The sequence below is a fragment of the Saccostrea cucullata genome, unplaced genomic scaffold, assembly GCF_032062105.1.
Source record: "Saccostrea cucullata isolate Sc308-1 unplaced genomic scaffold, CSIRO_AGI_Scuc_v1 ctg2744, whole genome shotgun sequence".
NCBI lineage: Eukaryota > Metazoa > Mollusca > Bivalvia > Ostreida > Ostreidae > Saccostrea > Saccostrea cuccullata.
In genome coordinates, this window is record NW_026923407.1 from 160,545 (window position 1) to 183,886 (window position 23,342).

General features: G+C 33.0%; 1 protein-coding gene across 2 annotated transcripts; it reads right to left on the minus strand.

Moving 5' to 3' along the window:
• Nucleotides 1-3,895: 3,895 nt before the first annotated feature.
• LOC134263935 (LIM domain-binding protein 2-like) lies at nucleotides 3,896-22,676 on the minus strand. 2 transcript variants are annotated; one of them, XM_062746287.1, is made up of 10 exons: nucleotides 22,549-22,676; nucleotides 21,265-21,487; nucleotides 10,521-10,596; nucleotides 9,301-9,403; nucleotides 8,833-9,005; nucleotides 7,807-7,929; nucleotides 7,152-7,232; nucleotides 6,789-6,927; nucleotides 6,253-6,386; nucleotides 3,896-5,686 (listed from the first exon to the last, which is right to left on the minus strand). In XM_062746287.1, the coding sequence occupies exons 2-10, from the start codon at nucleotides 21,318-21,320 to the stop codon at nucleotides 5,423-5,425; spliced, it is 1,149 nt and encodes a 382-aa protein (XP_062602271.1). In that variant the 5' UTR covers nucleotides 21,321-21,487; nucleotides 22,549-22,676; the 3' UTR covers nucleotides 3,896-5,422. The 2 variants fall into 2 exon arrangements, with proteins under 2 accessions (XP_062602271.1, XP_062602272.1); XM_062746288.1 differs by having other exon boundaries at nucleotides 22,545-22,667.
• Nucleotides 22,677-23,342: the final 666 nt, after the last annotated feature.

The following is a 23,342-nucleotide window of genomic DNA, read 5'->3' on the forward strand; positions in this document are numbered from 1 at the left end:
TATACTATGTATTTAAAGTGCACTGTGCCTGTGTCATTATGTGTTTCACCGTCAAGTTTTGGGGGAGCGTGGGGTATGTGAGCTAGCTCACTTTTTCTTTCGTTTTGTATATTCCCACATCGATTTTTTTGGTAAAAGACAATTATTTAACAGATATAGGACCAAACAAAGGGGGAAGCAGTTTTACAATTTTGATATTGTAGAACTGGCTATGACACCTTTGTTAATTCAACATCAAAATTACTGGCCCATGTACATCACATCCAGAGTCAATGCCAACTGTCTTTTCAACGAAACATGATGCCTAAATAAATTAAAGGAAAAATAAGAAATGCTTTAGGTCTAAAATTTAACTGAATAAGTGTTGGCGTTATTCATGCATTGTTATACTAACAGTTGAACTTTGTTATGTTGAACAGGAATCTCAGGTATCAAGGACATGTCCTAATAGAGAGGTTGAGATTTCAAACGTATACGTGTACGGGTACGTCTAGTGGGGGAATAACCTAAATTCTGTGTGTATTACGTCATCAATTTTAGTGACGTCAAGATTGCTACACGTTCGTAAAACTTGTAGAATGGAATCTACACGTAAGTGAAAACGTGTAGCTTTAATAATAAAAATTAGCCAATTTATGTGTGAAAATGCGATCGTTATACATTATATAGGATGTTTACTTTCAAGAGCACTTATTTTCATAAAGTTTTGTTTACAAGCTGACGACAAAAAACCTTCTAAATAGTTGAAACAGAGACACCGATCGCGGTGTACACGTACATGTTACACGTCATAAAAATCTCAACAGACAAATTAAAAATAACGTGTACGTCAAAATATCTACTAGTACACGTACGCGTACAAGTTTAAGATCTCAACCTCTCTAATAATTAAAAATTTCCAACTGTACATACTGTAAATCTGGAAATTTTTACGTCGATTTTATTTTTGCAAATCTGGGTCAAAATGCTGTTGATTGTTTTTTTACGTTGCAAAATTTTGCGAATGACCACTGCTTTGTTTACATTTTCTTATTATTGAATTATTTTTTAAGAAAAATATTTTTGCAAATGATACAAACTCGCAAATTTGCTAAAAATTTATTTACAGCAAAAATTTCCAGATTTACGGTATTCGTTTTTTAGCCTTTTTTCCCCTAATCTTTGTATATGCTTAAGTTTTTTCTTGGTCTCAACAGATATGAAAGAAAATAAAATTTTGGCAACAAAATGCAACCATACAAAATCATTCAGCAAATGTAGAACTTTATGCAATATGCAGGTATTTGTAAGCACCTGATGGACATGCATCCAAACAAAACCAATGTTCTCAGTTTCAAAATGTTTGTTATTAGGTCAAAGAATTCAAAAGTTGCCCTTAAACTCTGTCACTAGCTGTGTGATATATTATTCATTTGACAATGTATGTTTAGTTCTGTAAACCAACTTTTATTTACATGCGAGAAATATCTGCGAGTTTCGCGACCTCCTTTAACAAGCCAATATTCATCGCCACGAACCATTCATTTTGCTAAGGATTTGTAGAGAATGTTTCCTCCGTCATGGAAATTAATCATTGCAGATTAATTTCAAACTGACGAATCTGAATAGAAGATGATGCAAATAATAGTTGGTGTACAGATGATTCTTATCTGTAGCTATGGATATTATACATTGTATGTTTAGTTTTACTCTAACAATAGCTGTGTGATATTATACATTGTATGTTTAGTTTTACTCTAACAATAGCTGTGTGATATTATACATTGTATGTTTAATTTTACTCTAAAAATAGCAGTGTGATACCGTATAAGTAGAATTTTTAGCGAGGATTTAATTTTGGCATTATTAGCGAGGGTGCTGACATTGCTAAAATTGAATATCGCTAAAAATTAATTGCGTATTATTTGTAATAACTTCTTCAATGAGCATTTTAAAAATTGCTAAAATTGCTTCTCGCTAAAAATAAAATACCAGATTTTAGGTAGAAATCGCTAAATTTGCGTCTCGCTAAAATTTCCACTTATACGGTATTATTCATTGTATGTTTAGTTTTACTCTAACAATAGCTGTGTGATATTATACATTGTATGTTTAGTTTTACTCTAACAATAGCTGTGTGATATTATACATTGTATGTTTAGTTTTACTCTAACAATAGCTGTGTGATATTATACATTGTATGTTTAGTTTTACTCTAAAAATAGCAGTGTGATACCGTATAAGTAGAATTTTTAGCGAGGATTTAATTTTGACATTATTAGCGAGGGTGCTGACATTGCTAAAATTGAATATCGCTAAAAATTAATTGCGTATTATTTGTAATAACTTCTTCAATGAGCATTTTAAAAATTGCTAAAATTGCTTCTCGCTAAAAATAAAATACCAGATTTTAGGTAGAAATCGCTAAATTTGCGTCTCGCTAAAATTTCCAATTATGGTATTATTCATTGTATGTTTAGTTTTACTCTAACAATAGCTGTGTGATATTATACATTGTATGTTTAGTTTTACTCTAACAATAGCTGTGTGATATTATACATTGTATGTTTAGTTTTACTCTAAAAATAGCTGTGTGATATTATACATTGTATGTTTAGTTTTACTCTAACAATAGCTGTGGGATATTATACATTGTATGTTTAGTTTTACTCTAACAATAGCTGTGTGATATTATACATTGTATGTTTGGTTTTCTTTTATTTTGAACTCATACCGTATATTAAGTAGAATTTTAAGCGAGGATTTAATTTTGGCATTACTAGCGAGGGTGCTGAGACCGCTAAAGTTGAATATCGCTAAAAATTAATTGCAATTTATTTGTTATGACTTCTTTAACATTCAATTTAAAATCACTGAAATAACATCTCAATAAAATGAATTACCAGTTTTTCAGCGCAAATCGCTAAATTTGCGTCTCGCTTAAATTTCCATTTATACGGTACTCCCTGTCCATTAACAATTAACATGATAATTATTTTAGATTGACATTATGTCCATGTCTTGTATTGTGCTTTAGGATTTAACTTTGTCATATATTACATGCATTCAAAATTCTTTATTTTTCTAAATAAATTTTCTGAAAATCTAGTGTACCTATGTTAATCAATATTTTTTATCTATATCATACTGTCAGGATATACTGTATACAGGGTTATTTTCGCCCCGTGTTATTTTCGCTCTTTTGCACTTGCGAACAATTTTGCCCCCGTTTTAAATTCGCCCATTCATTGTTCTGTTTAAGAAATTATGTTGTAAGAGATGTAGATCAGGAGCTAAGAAGGCCTAGTATGCTTATAAATCTTGTCTTTCTGACACTAACAGGTCAGGGCAGCCTCCATTTTTTAAGGATAGCTAGATTCAATATGGTGGCCAAATGTTTTACCATATATGGAAACCTATGGAGACCTAATATGCATGTAAATCTTTGCTGCTGTCTTTTTGTCTGATGTCAGAGGGCAGGGGCTATCACAATTTTATTTCAAAATGAAATCCCGGAATGGAAATATAAGGAATCACAGTTTAGTTAGTAGCAAAGGCCAGGGACATCATGCATAATTGGCTTTGCCCTTTTATGCAAATTATCCCATGTTTCCAACTATCATTGATGCCCTAGCATACTCTACTAACTAGACAGCAATTCCTTAAATATTGTTCGGTTGCCCTTTCCCGACCAACTGGCGAAAAATAGCTCGAAACTTTTTAACATCAAGGAAGCAATTTTTTTAGAATTCTAGAAATAGATTTTGCAATTTATTGATGTTAAAATTTTCTGGAAAGAAAATAAAATCTCACCTCTTTACTAACCTGATGTTTTTATCCTGAGTCGGGAGAGGGCAAACAAACATTATTTTAAAGTCGGCCTTACTTCAAGCATTTAAAATAAAGCTTACACCCACACAGTCTCAGATCTTTATTGAAATAAAATGATAAATATTGATTTTATGTACACTGAATGTTACACTAGAATACAAACATGTATATACATGTACTTGCACAACAAAAAAAATTAGGCTGAAATTCCCATTCATTCAAATCCATTAACTTGTAACATGTTCAAATCTTTAAATAATATACATCTGTGTTTGGATCATTTAAAAAAATGAATTATAAGACTGTGTAATAATATAAATTATCATTTATCTACTGCAAAACAGTAAAAATGTTAACAGCAGAGCTGTAAATTATCTACAAGGCTGTAAAATAAATTACCTACAGCAAGGCTGTAAAATTACCTAGAGCACTAATAGCAAAAAATATCTAATATTAAATTATACAAAATTTTAGAAGTTTAAAAAAAAATTAAAGCAAACCTTTACCTCCAGCCATAAATAGAGAATAATTAACTAAATATAAATTTTAATTACCTACACATCATCAACAATCTAGTAAAATTTATGTTTTGCTTCCATTAAAAAAATTGCTTTCAAGTTATTTAAACAAAAATTTGCTAGATGAAAAAATCCTAAACACCCACCCACCAACCCCTAAAAGAGCAAAAAAATCACACATGCAGAATTGTAGCAGGTAATGTAGCTCTTTCAAGGTGGAAAATGTACCCCTAAAATCCGAGTAAGTGACATAAATAATATTGCAGTCATTCCTACGACCTTATGTGAAAACTTTCAACATTACGCAACATTGGCTAGAAAAAACTTTAAACTTTAGACAATTATAATGAAAAACAATTTTCAGACCAGAAGGAGTGGAAATATGTTGTGTTATGTGTGTAGTTTGACGATAAACATTGCAGCTGCCTTTCACAGGTACGTCACTAGAGATTCTATTGTGTTTATCTAGGAATTAATCCTTAACAAAATCATTCCCGCACCCCCCATCAACAGAAGAATTTATCAACTTTCATACATGTACATGTGTGTGAGGAAATGTCTCTCAGATATTATGAAGTCATATATAAAATCATGATAAAATCGATGAGTTATGGAAGTTTTCTGCATGAGACAGAATATTGCAATTTTGTTGCTGAACTCTGATAATTTTTTTGAGTAAATGCTTCATAATTATCTGTCCAGGACCTCATATATTTAGCATCAAACATTACATAGGTAAATGTTAGAGGTTTTTTTCATCTTACATCAGTAAAACTCTCTTTCAAAAACATGGGGGTTTTTTTACCAGGAAATCTTAAATCAATTTCATTTTAACTTAAAACTTTATCAATATGTAAAGTTCTATCCAGATCCTAAAATACTTGTAATAGGGTTTGGTTTTAAATAAACAACAATATAAATCCCTATAGAAAATTGATCCAATAATAATGTACACATAAAATTACAACAAAGAGTTTATACAATTCAAGTTGCTGAAATGCAACACACGACCGCATACTTTTTAGAAGGACACCCTCACAAAATGGTATGACATGCATGATTTCAGTGACAGGAGATTTCCACATAAGGGGAGATCACTCCACTTTGACTTTTGTCTCCTCTGAATTTGATGGTGGCACAGCCCCCGGGGTGCCCGCACCACTGTTTCCCCCCGTGGGGGTCTTTTTGTCCTGACTCCAGGGGCTCTGCTGGAGGGCGGGGGAGTTTTGAAAGTCTTTACTGTCCTCCTCCGTGTTGCTTGGTTCAAACTGACTGTTCTCCAAGCGCGTTATCAGTCTCTCGTCTTCGTCCCCGAATTCCCCACCCATCAACGTGGGCTCACCAACGACCATCACATCCTGGAACGAGAAACAGTTTTATTCCATGAAGATGTAATCTTTACTTAAATTGGCTTACTTCTGGGGGGGAAAACCCTGCACATTGATCTTAGATTGTACTTCATACACCAGGCCCCAGGATCGTGACTTAAGTTAAATTTTTAATTGCCTGTTAAATGTTCATTTATTATTGAATTTATCTCTAAATTTGCAGAAAACAACACTTTTGGAAAATTATGTGGAGAAATATGTTGATTTAGGGGTGAAAAACATCTACAACTTTCATATACAACATAAAGATCTTGACTTAAGCTTAAGATGTTTCATGATCCCAGGGCCAGTGCAGATATATATCGCCTCTACCCATTCCCTTAACTTAGGAGAGAACTAAGGGTAATAAATCCTGCATTCTTATGTTTACCAAACAAGAACTTTCCAAGTTTTCCAAACACTCCCATTTTCTGTGGGAAAAAAGGGGGTTTTTCTTTACAGAGAGAAAGTGTGCAAATTCATTGAAGTTAATGCTGTACAGCTCAGACAGGGATCTAGAAATGAGGTACTTTTGTGTAATTGGCCTTGGTACTTACTCCTGGGGCTGAGGGGGGCATGCCCTGGGGACCGGGTGACCTCTTCTTCCCTCCCCCTCCTCCTGGGTTCATACTCCCCCCGGTACCCGCCGAGGCTTTCCGCTTTCTTCTCTTTCCTGCTTGTCTTGGATTTTCTACAAATGCATTTATGAATATTATTCAACTTCAATTCTCAAAATCATGAAACTAATTGGAAATATACATATATATTAAATTTGATTTATTTTTTAGACATAACTCTTCACACATGCAGATACTTATTTATAGCAAGCTAAGGGATACCATTCAATTTAAAAAATAACTTAGATATACATATTTTTTTTACTTGAATGTAGATTACTATGACGAGTAATATGTTTTTATTGGGAAACAGAAACTCCTTTTAAGGTGCATCAGAATCTATTTTCCTTAAAAATATTGAAACTAATAACCATGCAAACTGTTCTATATTTTCAAACAAAGCTAAAAAATATCCAATATCTAACTTGTCAGTTTCTCAATTAACTACAAAAATTCCGTTTCTTACGACCATTTACCTGGTTTCCCCTTCCCTGGGGGTGCTACCATACGCTGCCACTTTTGGAATAATGTGGTTTTGAGACAGTCCCTGGGATTCAAACCATACGCCTTGTGACGAGACATTAACTCCTGCATGGGTTCCAGAATCACACATAACTAAAAATCACAAAGAGGATGTAATAATAATGACCCGATTAAGAAGTTAATAGAAGTGTTTTGTTTTGAGACTTACAACTAAAATACTTCAGGATACTAAAATACTAATACAAAAACAGGAGTAAAACAGAGAAAATCCAATTAACTGACCTGTACACATACATGCTTGTACATGTATTGACAGTATACTTAAATGTTTGATCAAAATGACTTTTGACATTTACCCTAAGAAAGTTCAGAGTGTAGTTTGTCAGCCCCTGTCTTGTTATATTTTTGGAGATCTGTTCAACCATTGCAGGATCTTGCTGTAAAAGAAGAATTTGAAATTATTATTTAGCATGGTCCTTGCATTATGTTTAAAGATGAGGAAGACTATCAAATTTTTCCAAGTACATTGTACCGGTACTTTCTTTTAAAATCAGTAGCCTGTAGCCACCTCAGGCCTTACATTTCTACATGTATATGACATATTCATAATTTTATTGCTACAGTATGTTAAAAGCTTTGGGCTTTTTTCTGCCAGAAACAGTATTTTCAGGCTACTCTGCCACTGTAATGTACTCATAGGTCTAGAACTTATCAGCTAACGAGGAGAAGGCAGCAAACTCCTACAGAGGTTCACAAAATTCACAATTTCAGAGGAGGCTTCATGTATTATTATACACTGTACACATCATAATCATGTAAAATATTTGCCTCTTTAATAAGTTTGAATAATTTAAACCTAATTGGGCTGATGTTGCTCCTGACATTTTCTCAGAAACTTGAGCGATTCAGGTGATCTCTAAATTTGATATAAAATCCAATACTTTGCAAAAATTAATGGCAGATTCACTGTTTCAGGTGTTCCTATCTTTGTTACTTCTCTGAGGTAATTACCTGCATGGCTATAACACTTCTAGGTATTAACTCTCGGTGCTGGCGAACTTGGAAATGCCAAGATCTTATTCTCATCAGATCATCAAATGTAAACTCCAGTATGAGTCTGCCTTCTGTAACAACCTGTAGATAAAAGAAACAAATGTAAACTCCAGTATGAGTCTGCCTTCTGTAACAACCTGTAGATAAAGAAACAAAATTAATGTAAACTGCAGTATATGTCTGTCTTTTGTAACAACCTGTAGATAATAAACAAATGTAAACTCCAGTATGAGTCTGCCTTCTGTAACAACCTGTAGATATATGACATGTCAACTCCCATATAAGACTGTCCTCCATAACAACTTGTAGAGAAGAAATTATCAAACAAGTCTAATAAAACAATTGAACAGAACAGTTTTATTTTCAGCCTTTAATCAAAATGTTCTAAAAAAAAGTTTAAACCTCTCTATCTCAGACATATTCCATTTTGAATGTGCTAAATTGGACAGCATTTACTGTGTAAAATTTTAATGCAACTTGAAAACAATTTCCAGCCAGGTATACTACTTGAGAAACAGCAGGTTTAATACTGAAACCTATATGGATATAATGCTGACATAAAATGTTTCTCCGTTTTATGTAAACTGAAGAGTGAAGACCATAACACACTTTGTCAACATTGGTTTTCTCTATGTTAACTATAGACCAGTGCGTACCTTTGTAAACATTAGTTTTCCATGGTGGGTGATCATGGTGGCTTAATTGGTCTCTGTGTTAAAACTATAGACCAGTACGTACCTTTGTAAACATTAGTTTTCCATGGTGGGTGATCATGGTGGCTTAATTGGTCTCTGTGTTAAAACTATAGACCAGTACGTACCTTTGTAAACATTAGTTTTCCATGGTGGGTGATCATGGTGGCTTAATTGGTCTCTGTGTTAAAACTATAGACCAGTACGTACCTTTGTAAACATTAGTTTTCCATGGTGGGTGATCATGGTGGCTTAATTGGTCTCTGTGTTAAAACTGTAGACCAGTACATACCTTTGTAAACATTGGTTTTCCGTGGTGGGTGATCATGGTGGCTTGGTCACAGTCCAGGGTGATGGAGGTGTTGTGAAATGATTCCTTGGAGTGTTTCAGTATGTAGTAGAGATCCGTGACTCCTCCCTCAAATATACTCCGAAAGTACCGAGGAACCAGGGTACGACCTATGGCTGAAATTCAGGTTTACTATTAGTCAATTACTGTAAGCCAATCACTTACATGTGATATAAAACATTTTGAACAAACACTTGTGCTTCATTTTGTCTTTATTAAATCAGTCTATTTATTACTTAAATGAATACTAGGCACTGCACAAGCACCTGCAACCTTGGCCAAAACAAACAAAAATGAGCTCTTTGTATATTCTTGTTTATAAAATTATCAATTTTTCAAATCCAGAATGACCATGTGGAAATTATTTTGCCTCTACAATAAGGGTCTTAGATTTGTAGACTGTGTACTTACTATAACGCTTAGGTCCATCCTCGAGATAGAAGGACAGAGTCAGACTGGCATCGTCCTCAAAGAACTCGGTAGCAAACGCATCCCACCATAGATTGTCACTCTCCTATACAGAAAGTAAATAAAGAATTCTGATTAACATAATTATAAAAAGTCTACTGATCAGTTTATAAGCACATCTGTAAATAGGCCCATGAGGGTCTAAAAATAATAGGGGTCTAGAAATATGCACATCAGTAATTACAGGGGTGTAAAATTAAACCACTTCTGTGTAATAGGGTTCTAGATATAACCAGATCAATAATAAATGTATGGGGTTACCTAAAAATAAATACATAATTAACATATTCTAAAAATAACAATTTGAAAGTGATATTAAATTGTAATAAAAATATTACACTTAATCATGATAATTCATCAAATTATCTAAAAATATTTGATATAGATATAGATCGCTGCATTTCATTTCCGGAAATATGCATAGCATTTCCAACATTTTTTTATTTCATTACCGACATTTTTTTTTTTTCATTTCTGAAATTTACCTGTACGGTAATTTAATGTTTTCTATGTAAAATAAAATGAAAATTTAGAAGTATTTATGCCAAAATGTTAATTAAAAAAACAAAACATCTATACATATATGCATACCGTGTCGTACGTAGCACTTAGTCTAAGTAAAAGAGTTATTGACCATAAAACTTTTTCACCATATTTAACGTTCACTAAATTAAATGACAGTGACAGCACCATACTTATGTCCAATTCACTTATAGATTTACAGAACTGGATTTCAATGGTTTATTTATGATTTATTTCTTAAAATTTTTCATAAGTAAAGTTATCAAATTTGTTACTATAGGTACTGCTCATGTATTTGAAAAATGTCGGAAATGAAAACAAAAAATGTCGGAAATGAAAAGTTGATAATTAGGCCTACCAAAAATTCCGGAAACGAAATGCAGCCATACAGATAATCAGTGGTTCAATATTCAAAAAAAATTGACTATGGCATAATTTTCATCATGGTCATTAAATTCAAAACACTTATCACATAATAAACAAGACGGCATTTCTTTTTATTTTATGGTAGATTATAACACCTGCATGCAACATATTCATAGTTACATATTTTACATGCACACTGCCTGGACTTTGAACAGGAAATAAAAATTTTTAACTTGAGCCTTTATCAGTGTTTGCAATCACTAGGCTATACATACCTCGCTGCGTTGCTGTAGTCGTTTGTTCAGCTCGTGAATTCTGTAGTCGGGTTGTCCCATGTAAGGTGTGTGCCTCCTGTAAAGAGCAGATATTAAGTTAGAGTACACGGAATCCATAGCTATAGCTGATCCTAAACCTTAACACAACCCCCTCTCTCTCCATCAGAACACAGTCAGGGCAGCAAGGTGGTGTAATTTGAAACTAATCGGCTGATTACCATCTCTTTAAAATTTGAAACAATGTGCTTCAAAGGCCCTGTGATAAGAGTAATTACTTTCAATTTGTTTTCAGCAGAAAATTTGATTAGAAGGCTTATACAACTGGTGGAGTGTGTTACTTATGCATACTTATAGATTCCTTGTCTAACTGGTCCAGACAATGATCTAATTATACTGCATTTTACACTTAAAAACAAAGCTAATGACTCAGTCCCAGATTAAATTTCAGGCATGTAAGAAGTGCTGACATTTCTGACTGTCTTATATGTACATCTGTCAAACAATTCCTATAAAATATGGATGGAATATCTTTCAGTTGTGTGAAGGTATGTATGTACAATTGTAGGTCTTATCCTGATTAAGTTCATGCATTGGAAATCAGCAATCAACATGAGTCTGACAAGATTTAATTTGGTTTCCAATACTGACCTTTGTATTAATCCTCTGACAATTAGTACATCTTCATCCAGGATTAAAAGTCATTTTAATTGAAATTTTCTTATATTAATTTTCTGACCAGATACAATCAACCAATTTAAGCTGCTCCAACTTTGCAGCATTACCCTGTACTGACTCTATCATGTTTATGATATAAAAAATAGAATAATTGATTTATAAAACAAGAACCAAACTGACCTAACTGTCACCCAAGTATCATATTTTTTTCAGGCTATGGCCATTTTGGGTACATCAGGAACAGGCTTTGACTTAATCACATATATTTTACCATTTGGCATGTTTGATAAGATATTTTACCATCAACAATTTACTGCCACTTGTCCCTTATAAATTCATGAGTAAGTGATACAAATGTATAAGGAAACTGTATGATGAATTTCAATATACAAGACTTGTTTTCCCTTTTCCTACATAAAACTCTGCTCCCCAAATGTGGTCCCATGGAGCTCTGACCACGATTGAAACAAACTTGAATCTGCACTACCTGAGGATTTATGCTAGAATACATGTGTTGTACTCATGCTGTTCTCATAGAAATTTGAAGATGTTTTCCTACAAATTCCTAAGAAAATATTTCACCTTGATTGTGACACCAACAAATCCTCAGGGGCTATGATCATGATGATTAAATAAACTTGAATCTGCTCTACCTGATTTAAGATGTTTCAATATCAATATGACTGAAATAGTTCAGCTGTTCTTTTAGATTTTTTCCATATGTACTGTAAAATTACTAATTTTCATTGGGGGGGGGGGGGGGGATTTTCGTGGTTTTCAAGGCATGAATAGACCCTTGAATTTATGTCCACCATGAAATGCAATTTTTCAGATTATATAACTACAGTCTTCTGAACAATTATTCAACCACGAAATCAAATCCATATGAACCAATACATTTTCCTCAAACCACGAAAATTTGACCCCTTGATATTATGTAATTTTACAGTATTACAAAATTTCAGTCCCTTAGGCCTATTTCTGTTACATTTTTAGACAGTGGTAATATATAGCCACAGACTATTGCTGCTGGTCTTGGCTTATGAATAAACGGCATGTAAACACACTGGGATCCTGGCGGAGATTTTTGCAGAGTCGAAATAATTGAAGTAGACTTGTTTCGATGATTGAAAATGAAATGTACATGGGTCATTATCAAAATATGCAGCCTTTCGCGTCAGTATCAATTTAAAGGTGAAAAAATAATGTTTTGGGAAAAATAAACAGTATCATAGGGTTTAAGAATACGTAAACTTTTTCTAAGAACACAAAAATTTACAATTTCATTGCTTAAAGTAATAAAAAAAATATTATTTTGTAACAAGATATCAGTGAATCCATGTGTCAATAGATTCTGTCAATGTCTTTAACCTACAACAACTTAAAATGACTGATGTTTTAATTAAAAACATTACATTGAATACTCAGATCAGCATTCATATTTTAATTTCTGGTATGCTGTAGAACAAAAATCTTTTACAAAAAATAAAAATAATGAGATATATGTGCGTCTAAAAAAAATCTGTCATTGGTGTAACAAAACAAAATATTTAAAAATACATCATATTAGTGATGTTGTACAAAAGTTGGAATTCCCCAGATGAGAGTGACATCACTTCCTGAATCCAAATGATGAACGCATCAGTGATGTCATTATTGTGAGAGAAGATATCACAGAAAAGGTAAGTATGATCAGAGTAATACAAGCAATATGTGTCAGTGGGATAACATACTATTAAAGGTTTTCTATTATGAAAGAAAAAATAAAAACTTCACAAAAGTGGTGAATGTTTATTACATTTGAAAAAGGCTATGTGAAATTGTGTACAATTTTGACCTATTGGATCCTACTGTTAAATATACTCCAGATACATCAGTGGCGTAACAGTCACTGGTGTAACAAATAAATATTGTTACACCAGTGACAAAAAATGTTACACCACATGACAATATTTTATAATTTTACATTTTCTTTCATTTCATTAATATTTAGAACATTTTAAGAAATTGTCAACAATCCATTTCATAAGTTGAACAAATTGAGATAATTAGAATATTTTTGCTTGACTGTTTGATATCATTAGTCTGGAAAAAGAGAAGTGTTACACCACTTACATTGGTTGTTACACAATTGACATTTAGTAGCTTAGTGCATTTAGTTTAATTAAAATCCTTTATTAAAAGATGAAATATATCAAACAAAATTTAATTTTACAAAAAATAATATTATCTAGACTTACTTTCTACACTCTACCACACCCCCAACACTCATGTTTAATCACTTATAAGATAGATAATTCCAGTATAATCTCATTTATGGATGTTGTTATAATGTCTCTTCTTTTTTTCAGATACTTGTAATTCACAAATACTAAATGTCAACGAAAATTTCGAGAAAGGATATCCAGAAACAGTGATGCAGTAAGCAAACATAATAAAGAGAAATATCTGCAAGACATTAAACTTACAAACATGAAGAAAACAAAGAGGAAAAAATGGCAAAACAAGAGTTGGTGAAAGATAAAATTAAGCAATACACAGTCAAGAATGGAAGAAACCATGTGAAAGAAACATAACAAGTATTAGAGAATACTCATGATACTAATAAGCAAATTTAAATAGTTGATGTTTCCCATTTACTGGTACCTTGTCTTACGATCGAGGATGAGATGCATGTCATTCAAAAGTCAATCACCAAAGTTACATTTTTTGCTTGAAAATAGGTCAAACATGAAGAGCAAAAGAGGAAAAAAAATCATAGCATGCTCGAAAACATCTTGATACAGGTATAGTACACTTGTCAAATATAAAAGCCCTATCTCTAGTTAAAATTTCAAGGTCATGGGGTCTAAAAATCAGAGAATATTTAGAAAGACCTTGTCACATGTATTATGTTATGTGTAAGCCCTATCTTTCCTCTTTCAAAAGTAATGACCATTTTAAAAATGCTGAATTAATGTTTAAACTTTTGAAAAGTATATAAAATATTAATGTCATGGAAAAAATCACTGTATATTTGTAAAGCTCTTGTTACAGATAATGTATAGCATTACATGTATAATTGTATATGCATTTTTCTGTCAGTGGTGTAACATTGATTGTACAAATGTAAGTGGTGTAACACTATTTGATGTATCTTCTTTGGATTTTGGAAGAATTAGGTTTCAAAATATTAATCTAAGAGCAGAGTTAAAATGTTTTTAATGTAATTAAAAATAGAATTTACTTTATTTTTTATCATTTGACACACAAAATTTTGATTTAATATCACTTTGTCAACAGTGTAACGTCAGTGGTAAAACATAAATGTCAGTGGTGTAACAAGTGCATATTTCCCAAAATAAAATAAATTATCAGTGATATCTGTATATCTTAAAACTCCTGTGTAATTATAGACATATATTTTTTTCATGCACATCTGAAACATTCTTCCAGTTGTTTTTTTTAATGTTAAAAATGAACATTTGCTACAGTGACATAAAGAATTTGTCTAAAATGTGATGTTGTTCGCTGCATAAATGTGTCAAAAATTAGCTGTTCTCTGATTCTGATAAATTTAATTGAAGATTGTTGATGTAAACTTTATGTCCATAATTTTTAAAAAGTTGCATTATTTTATATAAGATTTTTTTCCCAATACAGTATAATTGTTACACCACTGACAACTTTTTGCAGTTCATCAACTTTCAGTCTAATTATCTGCCAGATGGTAGATTTCAATGTTTGCAAATTTTGAGATATTATAGTTCATTGCTTGATAAATGTGTTTTGGGCAATAAATGAATTTTTTACAGAATTTATTTTTCTTGAGTGTTACTTTTCCAAAAGTCTGCATATTTTGAGAATGACCCACATAGTTAACAAATACTTTCAACATGTTCAAGTTATTTCGAAGACATTTCGTTGATGGACACAAAGCCTAATTCCTGATATTTGCCGTTATTGATATTTCTCACCTCATTAATATTTATTGAATTAAGTCGAACTACAATTATCTCGTACACCAACCGACTCGCATATCAGTATGCAAACTACTGAAGTCAAATCGTACATGATTTTTTCGCTTTTCCTCTAGATCTCGTGCCAAAAGTAATTTCGTACACATAATGTTACTTTAGAATTAAAATTTTTGTCAGAATATTTGATGAAAAATATTTGTAGATCATTGTTTTACTTTCTAACTCCGAAATCAAATAATTATAATTGCTAAACAACACAAGCGAAGCTGTTTATTAAGTAGTTTATTGTAATTCAACTGAGTCTTTTGATTGTTTGAATTAATCTCTAATATCCATTTACAACGCTATATTTTTCACATCTTCCTACATGTAATTTTGATCTCTATTTTTGACTCCCTTCCCCCTCCCACATAATTGAAGCAAGTTCGAATCTACACTATCTGAGCAGTGCAATCATGGATGCATTAACATTCATAGGACTTATTGTGGCTTTTTCTGATCTTACAGGCCCTGTGGGGATCCGGGTTAGAATAGGTCCTCAGTACCCCCTTGCTTGTCGTAAAAGGCAACTAAATGGGGCAGTCCTTCGGATGAGACCGTATAAACCGAGGCCCCGTGTCACAGCAGGTGTGGCATGATAAAGATCCCTCCCTGCTCAAAGGCCGTAAGTGCCGAGCATAGGCCTAAATTTGCAGCCCTTCACCGGCAATGGTGACGTCTCCATATCAGTGAAATATTCTGGAGAGGGACGTTAAACAGTATACAATCAATCAATCAATCTGATCTTACAGTGAAAAATTTTTATACAAATTTCCCCATATATCCCTTTATAATAAAACTTTGCTTGCAGATTTTTGCTCTCATCCTTCCCCTAGGTGGTTCATAATTGCAAACCATGGCTAAAATGTAATATGATCCTCTTCCATTCTGGTCATGGTTGAATGAGATGAGAATATTTCATACCTCATTAAAATATTGATCAATGCAAGTAAAACATACTTGGACAATGAACTTTTTCATGACCTTTCAATACCCAATTGCAGTTTACAAAATATTTTTGTGTAGTAGAGATGTCTGTGTTGATTTCAATTGCGATGGAAACAAATATTGTCACTGGCTAAGTGAAGGCATGAACAGGAATAAACTAACCTGCCCCCTTCTCAATGGCCTTTAAATGAAATATGCATCCTCCAAATGCCAGGGGACCTGAATCAACATGTTGTCGTTAGACCCTTGGCAAATTTCATATGATATTTTAGGGCTTGCTACTCTCACTAAGAAGCCAGGGCTCGACATGAACTTTTTTTCCTACTTGTTCATTCTGACAAGTGACTGAGACATTTACTTGAATGAACTTCAACTTCACTTGTCCGAAAATTTTTCAATAAATTTTGATTGATTCTGATATTATTGATAAATACCGGTACAACAAACACATAAAACAAACTTTCATCTAGATAAGTGTTCCAAAGTGAACTTGTCAACATCAAACAGAATCCAAACTATGTAAGTTCTTTCTAGTAGCATGCAAGAAGTGAACTTTGATCCCGATCCAATGTGAACTCAATTCATAGCGATCCCTAACGGCATTGAAGTCCAGTTTTATGTACAGCTTCTAGTGTTGTTACGATGATCGATTTACAATCGATGATCGGTCGGAAAGGCTGTCGATTTTAGACAATCAATTGGAGATTTAAACAAATCGGTGTATTTCAGCACATACCGTAAATCTGGAAATTTTTACGTCGATTTTATTTTGCGAATCTGGGTTAAAATGCTGTTGATTAATTTTTACGTTTCAAAATTCTGTGAATGACCCCTGCTTTGTTTACATTTTCTTATTGGTGATTTATTTTTAAGAAAAATATTTTTGCGAATGCAATGAACTCGCAAATTTGCTAAAAATTAATCTACAGCAAAAATTTCCATATTTACGGTATCTTTTTTATAGTTTTCTCATTTTTATTTCAAATACAGGCTCTTGTTATCAAAATATATATCTTCCAAGTGTTGTCCTTTAATACCTATTTTAAAATACATGTACTTAAAATCTGTTTAAAATAAATCACAAGATAAATGATAATTGCATTTCTAAACTGAAGAAACTAAACTACAGTCAAGGGACATAATCATTCGCCACTTCAAAATGGCCGCCGAAATTTTAAATAGCGCACCTTGATATTTAGGAGATATATTAATATATAAGTTTTCAGTATTTGGGGGAATTCACTTTTCATATCATACGAATTCACAAGGATTTGTGATATTACGTCATAACAGTTTAAAAAATTAATTCCACATATAAACCGGTATTTTAGATGATCTTGTAAATTAAAACCTGATCTGTCAATGCTTATGTTTCCCAGGCCAAGTAAATCTGTATTAGGCCTACTGAAACTGTTATTCAAACTGCATAGCCATATATACTGTTTTTAGAATTTTGATCTGTACAATGCATCTTTACTTACATTATTTAAAAATAAAATTCTAAATTTTATATGAAATATAGTGCCTATTTTATGCAAAGGGTTACCGATTCGATTATTGGCCGATGATCAGTTGGTTAGGGTCAACCGATGCTACCGATTAATCGATTCTGATTTTCAACCGATTTGACAACACTAACAGCTTCTGTCTTAAAACTTCCAATTACCTTTCAACAGCAGTTCTTTTTATTACATAGAGACTACTTCACATTAAAATGCACATGCCCAATCATCGGACAAGTGTCCAGCAATAGTCACTTGTCCATAATTTTTTTTTCACTGGTTACGAACAAGTGTTAATGTTGAGCCCTAGAAGCACCAATCAAATTAAAGCTTTCATAAGTAAACAGGAAGGATTCTGTTGATTGTTTAAATGCACTTGTTACAAGTTGTTTATCATAGAATGGTTTAATATGATTGGTTGAGAGACAACAAAAATAATCAAATTTGTAATTTTTCCAAAAGATGTTGCTATCGTCAATCCATGATTATTGAATGAAATTTGCGAGGGGTATAATGCTAGTAAACAGGGTTTTCCCTATGAATGTGGCTATTGGCCAAATTGACTGCTTCAATATACAATAAAGTGCCACGCCACAGCATGATACGCCCGTCAAAATATTACACAATTATCTTTAAAAGTTTAGACTGCAAGAAAATCACTTCAACCTTAATTGATTCTAAGATTTCCATGATTTTTCCATTTAAAAAAAAAAATTCTTTATCCATCCCCTGTGCTGTATAGGCATAATTATAACAAATATTACATAACTGACAGATTTCTATACTGTTTGTGTTAAACTTTGTCAAATGCCGGCCATCATAATAAACAATATCAAATTAGTCTTAACAACTTAATCTATGCCAAATTAATTTTGAAAAGAAAGGCTGGCCATCAAACGACATTTGCTATGACCAGCAGTTCTTCTGTCTAATCCCCAAAGACAGATAAGGCAGCGCTTGATCAGATAGCCTTCCTACATTGAACTCATTAATTAATCTTTGACTGGATGCTTGTCTACTCATTACTCCCTAAATATTAATGGATCTGTACTTTTTATCCTAAAACACTTTTAAAACATATAAAATACTCCATGATTTCTTTTTAGATTTAATGCCAGACAGGTTTTATATTTAATTCAAATGGTCAAGTAGGCATGCTGATTCAACCCCACCACATAAAATTAGTTTTTAATTAATTAATATTATATAATATCAGATTATTAGTTTATTATGCAATATCAAACTAGAACTGTCCAATAGGGACAAATACCCCCCGCTGGGTTTTTCAGAGAAGGTGCCAATTCAAAACATACTTTATGGATCTAGAGGTTCTTACTTACTTACATTTAATTTACCTACAAAAATTTGCAGTGAAATATAATTGCTCATCATGTTTCTTAATGAATGAAACAAAGGTGCAACCAAATGAAACATCAATACTAATTCATTGTAATTCCATTGTAACATTATTTTTTTTTTTATTTATTTTTTTATTTCTGCATTAAAAAATATATTGCAATTATGTTATGTCACTCTGCAAACTGATTGTTGAAAAAAAAAATCATATTATACAAAATCAAATTAATCTTGATAACTTAATATCAAATTCATTTGAAAATAAAGAGCTGGTCATCCAGTAATGAAGTGCTTTGACAGACAATAAATTACAATTAAGAGAATAAGAGAAGAGAGATCTTTCATTCTTGTGCCTGATTCCCAGGAGATTACACATGGTTGATAATGAGATGCCTTAATGTTCAACTTCCCACACCAAACTCATTAATTTATCTTTAACTGGATGCATGTCCAGTCATTATTCCCAAGAGATAAATAAAATTTCATTATCTTCTGTGCAATGTAAAAACTGTTTTTAACACTTAATGATGTTTATTTCTTTTAGTTTATATGAGTAGTTTTAAGCTGTAGTATTTTTGTACAGATATTCTAGATTCTATGTCTCAAACCTTATACATGAGCCCAAAATGAACAAGTCAATTAATATAAAAAATAAAACCTGTAAAATGCAAAAAAATGAACAAAAAGAGTTGAAAATTCCAGTTGCAAACCTTCATATGGTGAATAATAAGTGTACAAATTTTCAGATTAATCCTTGCAATAGTTTCTGAGAAACGGTTCAGACAAAACCACAAAATAAAAATGGAAAAACACCTGTAAAATTCAAAATAATAATCGAATCAAGATGAAAATAGCAGGTGCACAACTTCATATGGTGAATAATATTTGTACAAATTTTCAGACAAATCCTTCCAATAGTTTCTGAGTAATGTTCCGGACAAAATCTCGTCTACAGACAGACAGACAGACGGACAGACGGACATGGTGATTCCAATATACCCCCCCTAAACTTCGTTTGCGGGGGGTATAATAAGTTTTAATTACTTTTTATCAAATTTATTTTAAAACTTAGCTAGCCACCAAGAGCTATTTTTAATCTAACAGCTAGGCTGGCTGTCCATTTGCCTAATACCCAAGGGATAACACCAAACCTCCTCACACTAAAGTCATTAATTTCTCTCTAATTTGACATGCAACTTTCTGCTATCAAAATTCTTCCTGACCAGTGCTTGATAATTATGCCCATGGGACAAACTGAATTCCTCTCATTAACACTGAAATTTGTTTAAGATTGCTGTAAAGTATATGATGAAAAAATAAGTTTTTACTTGATTTAATACTTTTTAATAAGGATACAACTCTATTTTTTACATTTTTAGGATTACAAAATTTAAAATTTAAAAAACTTAAATTTTAAAAAAATTTCACTAAAATTAAAGGTCACAGTGACCTTGAAATAGGTCGCGACACACCTTCTACCTAAGATGTATACTTTTGCCAAGTTTGATAGCTCTAGGTCTAATAGTTTCCTAGTTATGAGCCGGACAGGATTTTTCCATATTTGGCCGTAGCATCTTTATTAAAGGTCAGAGCGACCTACTTTTGGTGCGCGACACACCGTCTACCCAAGAAGTATCAGTTGACAAAGTTTGATAATCCTAGGCCTAATAGTATTGAAGTTATGAGCCGGACACGAATGGACAGACGGACGGACGGACAGACGGACGGACGGACGGACATGAAGCCTATAACATAATACGTCCCGTCTTAAGACGGGCGTATAAAAATGCTGCTTTGAAATAAAAATATGATGTTAAGTTCATAGATAGATTCCTTGATTGTATACTGTTTAACGTCCCTCTCCAGAATATTTCACTGATATGGATACATCACCATTGCCAGTGAAGGGCTGCAAATTTGGGCCTATGCTAGGCACTTACGACCTTTGTGCAGGGAGGGATCTTTATCGTGCCACACCTGCTGTGACACGGGGCCTCGGTTTATACGGTCTCGTCCGAAGGACCGCCCCATTTAGTCGCCTTTTACGACAAGCAAGGGGGTACTGAGGACCTATTCTAACCCGGATCCCCACGGGGCTAAGTCCATAGAGATTTTATTCATAAACATCTGTCCCTACCCTGTTACAACTGATCTCAAACCCTTTACTCTGAAATAAAGGGAAAATACTGAGTAATGTCAAGGTGTTGACTCTGGAACCCTGGCATTGCAGGGATGTGAAATGCAATGAGAAGTTCTAATACTCACATTCCTCCATGCTCCCTGTCCACCATGGGACTAGTCATTGGCTGTCCAGTGGGCATCCTCGGCCCCAGGTATGCCCCGCCCCTGTCCAGAGTGACGAAACCTCAACGAACACAGTAGCACAGCGTAAGTCTCAGCCCCCCTACTCCAAATGTCACAATCAAAGGCCTAGTCAAACGGAGGACTTCCACATTAATGTCAGTTAATGTGTGAAGGATAGCATGGCCTGTGAAAGGAAAATGAAAGTAAATGTGTTAACCAAAATCAGGTGATGCTTTGATGGGGACATTTTTATTAGAGGTCTCTTTGACTGGCTCCCAAAAAGATCTTGCGTTTTTCATAGAATTAGAAAGACAGAAAGGATTTCTTTCCAACTAAAAACTTACATAGCCTAACTTACGAAATAATTTAAATCTCATTCTGACACTGAATCTTGTAGACGAAAGGGCTACAATTTTTTCTAAATCAGTTAATGAGTTTTTGCAAAGTGATTTAGGCCCTAACAGGTCCAGTCCAAAGACTATTTCTACCTACGTAGGTATTAATAGCTACCTAGGTATTTAAAGCTACCCAAAGTAGCTATTTTTACCTACTTTCTGCTTCACTTGCATTTTGTGGTCAAATGCAGGAACGGCGCAACATGATGAGCACAAAATTTCTCGATACACGGTCACACTGATGATGAATATGACAAAAATTTGGCCAAAAAATGGAAACTTCGCATATAATCAATTTTGCATAGAAACTAATGTAAAATTGCCGATTCAGGAAGTAATCATTTTTTGGCCAAAATGTTGTCGTTTTCATCATTAGTGTGACCGTATAAAAAAATACGGTATTCACCATGTTGCGCCGTTTGGTCTTTTGGTCGCAAAATGCAGAAATTATAATAAGTAGGTAAAAATAGCTACTTTTGGTAGCTTTAAATACCTAGGTAGCTATTTATAGCTACGTAGGTAGAAATAGTCTTTGGACTGGACCTGCCTAACTCCACATGGAATAAAAAAGTTTTCTAAAAACCTCTCCTTTGGAAAGACTGTCAAATGAAACTTTGATCAACGTCATTACAATGGTTTTGCAGTTTAAATCTTTCATGCAACATTAATTACGACATTAACAAATTTTTGTAATGTTAAATCTATCTCTGCAAACAAAATTTTGCTTTCAGTGTGTATGACTCGAGGCTACACACGAACATCAACGGTGATGTGCGATAAACAATAACCCAATATGCAGCGTGTACCGTTTCGCTCTACATGTGCGCTTATTGCACATATATTTACTTACCAGTTCTACACAATTTGACGAAAAAGAGGCCTCCTGAACAAGAAATTAACAGAAATATATCAATTATTGACAATTTTGGTACAAAAGAAGATCTATAATTGCTACTTCCGGGTAATTGCCACTGGGAATTGTGGGATTAAAGAACCTGTTTACGATCAGCATTATTTTTCCCGGAAAAGTAGTCTGCTTTTTACAGAGCTCTGTTTTAACCATATGATTTATCTCTTCCCAACGTCAAAAGATAGCCTATCCAGGAAGTTAATGTAAATATTGAGTGTAAATAAAAAAAAAGTCCTTTTAATTTCATGGGTGTTTTAGTTAGTTTATGATATTCTTATGACAAATTCAAGGTATTAAAAATTAAAAACAAATTGTCAGTTTGACATAAAATTGTAAAAGTACGGATCTGCCTTAATTAAATACTGAGAATGTGTTGTTTGGAAATCTGAAAAGATGAGTAAAATTAAGCTATTTAAATGTAATTGACATTTCAACATACATGTACCTGGCCATTTTTTCAAGAAATATCCTCCATTCCAGGATTATAACATTTCATTTATAAGTTATTTTAACCATTATGATGTAACATTTTGTCAAAAGGTCAAAATAAAATAATTTATGAAGATCAGTAAGGGGGGAGAGGGGGGCTTATCAAGGATCCTAAGATTGAGAAATCTAACAAGTCGAGTTCTGTAGTAAAAGAAGAAAATGAACAATGAATACTATGAGATTTCAATGTAAAATAATATTTGTTTTTATGTACCTGGTGATTCCAGAATAAAGAATTATGGCAT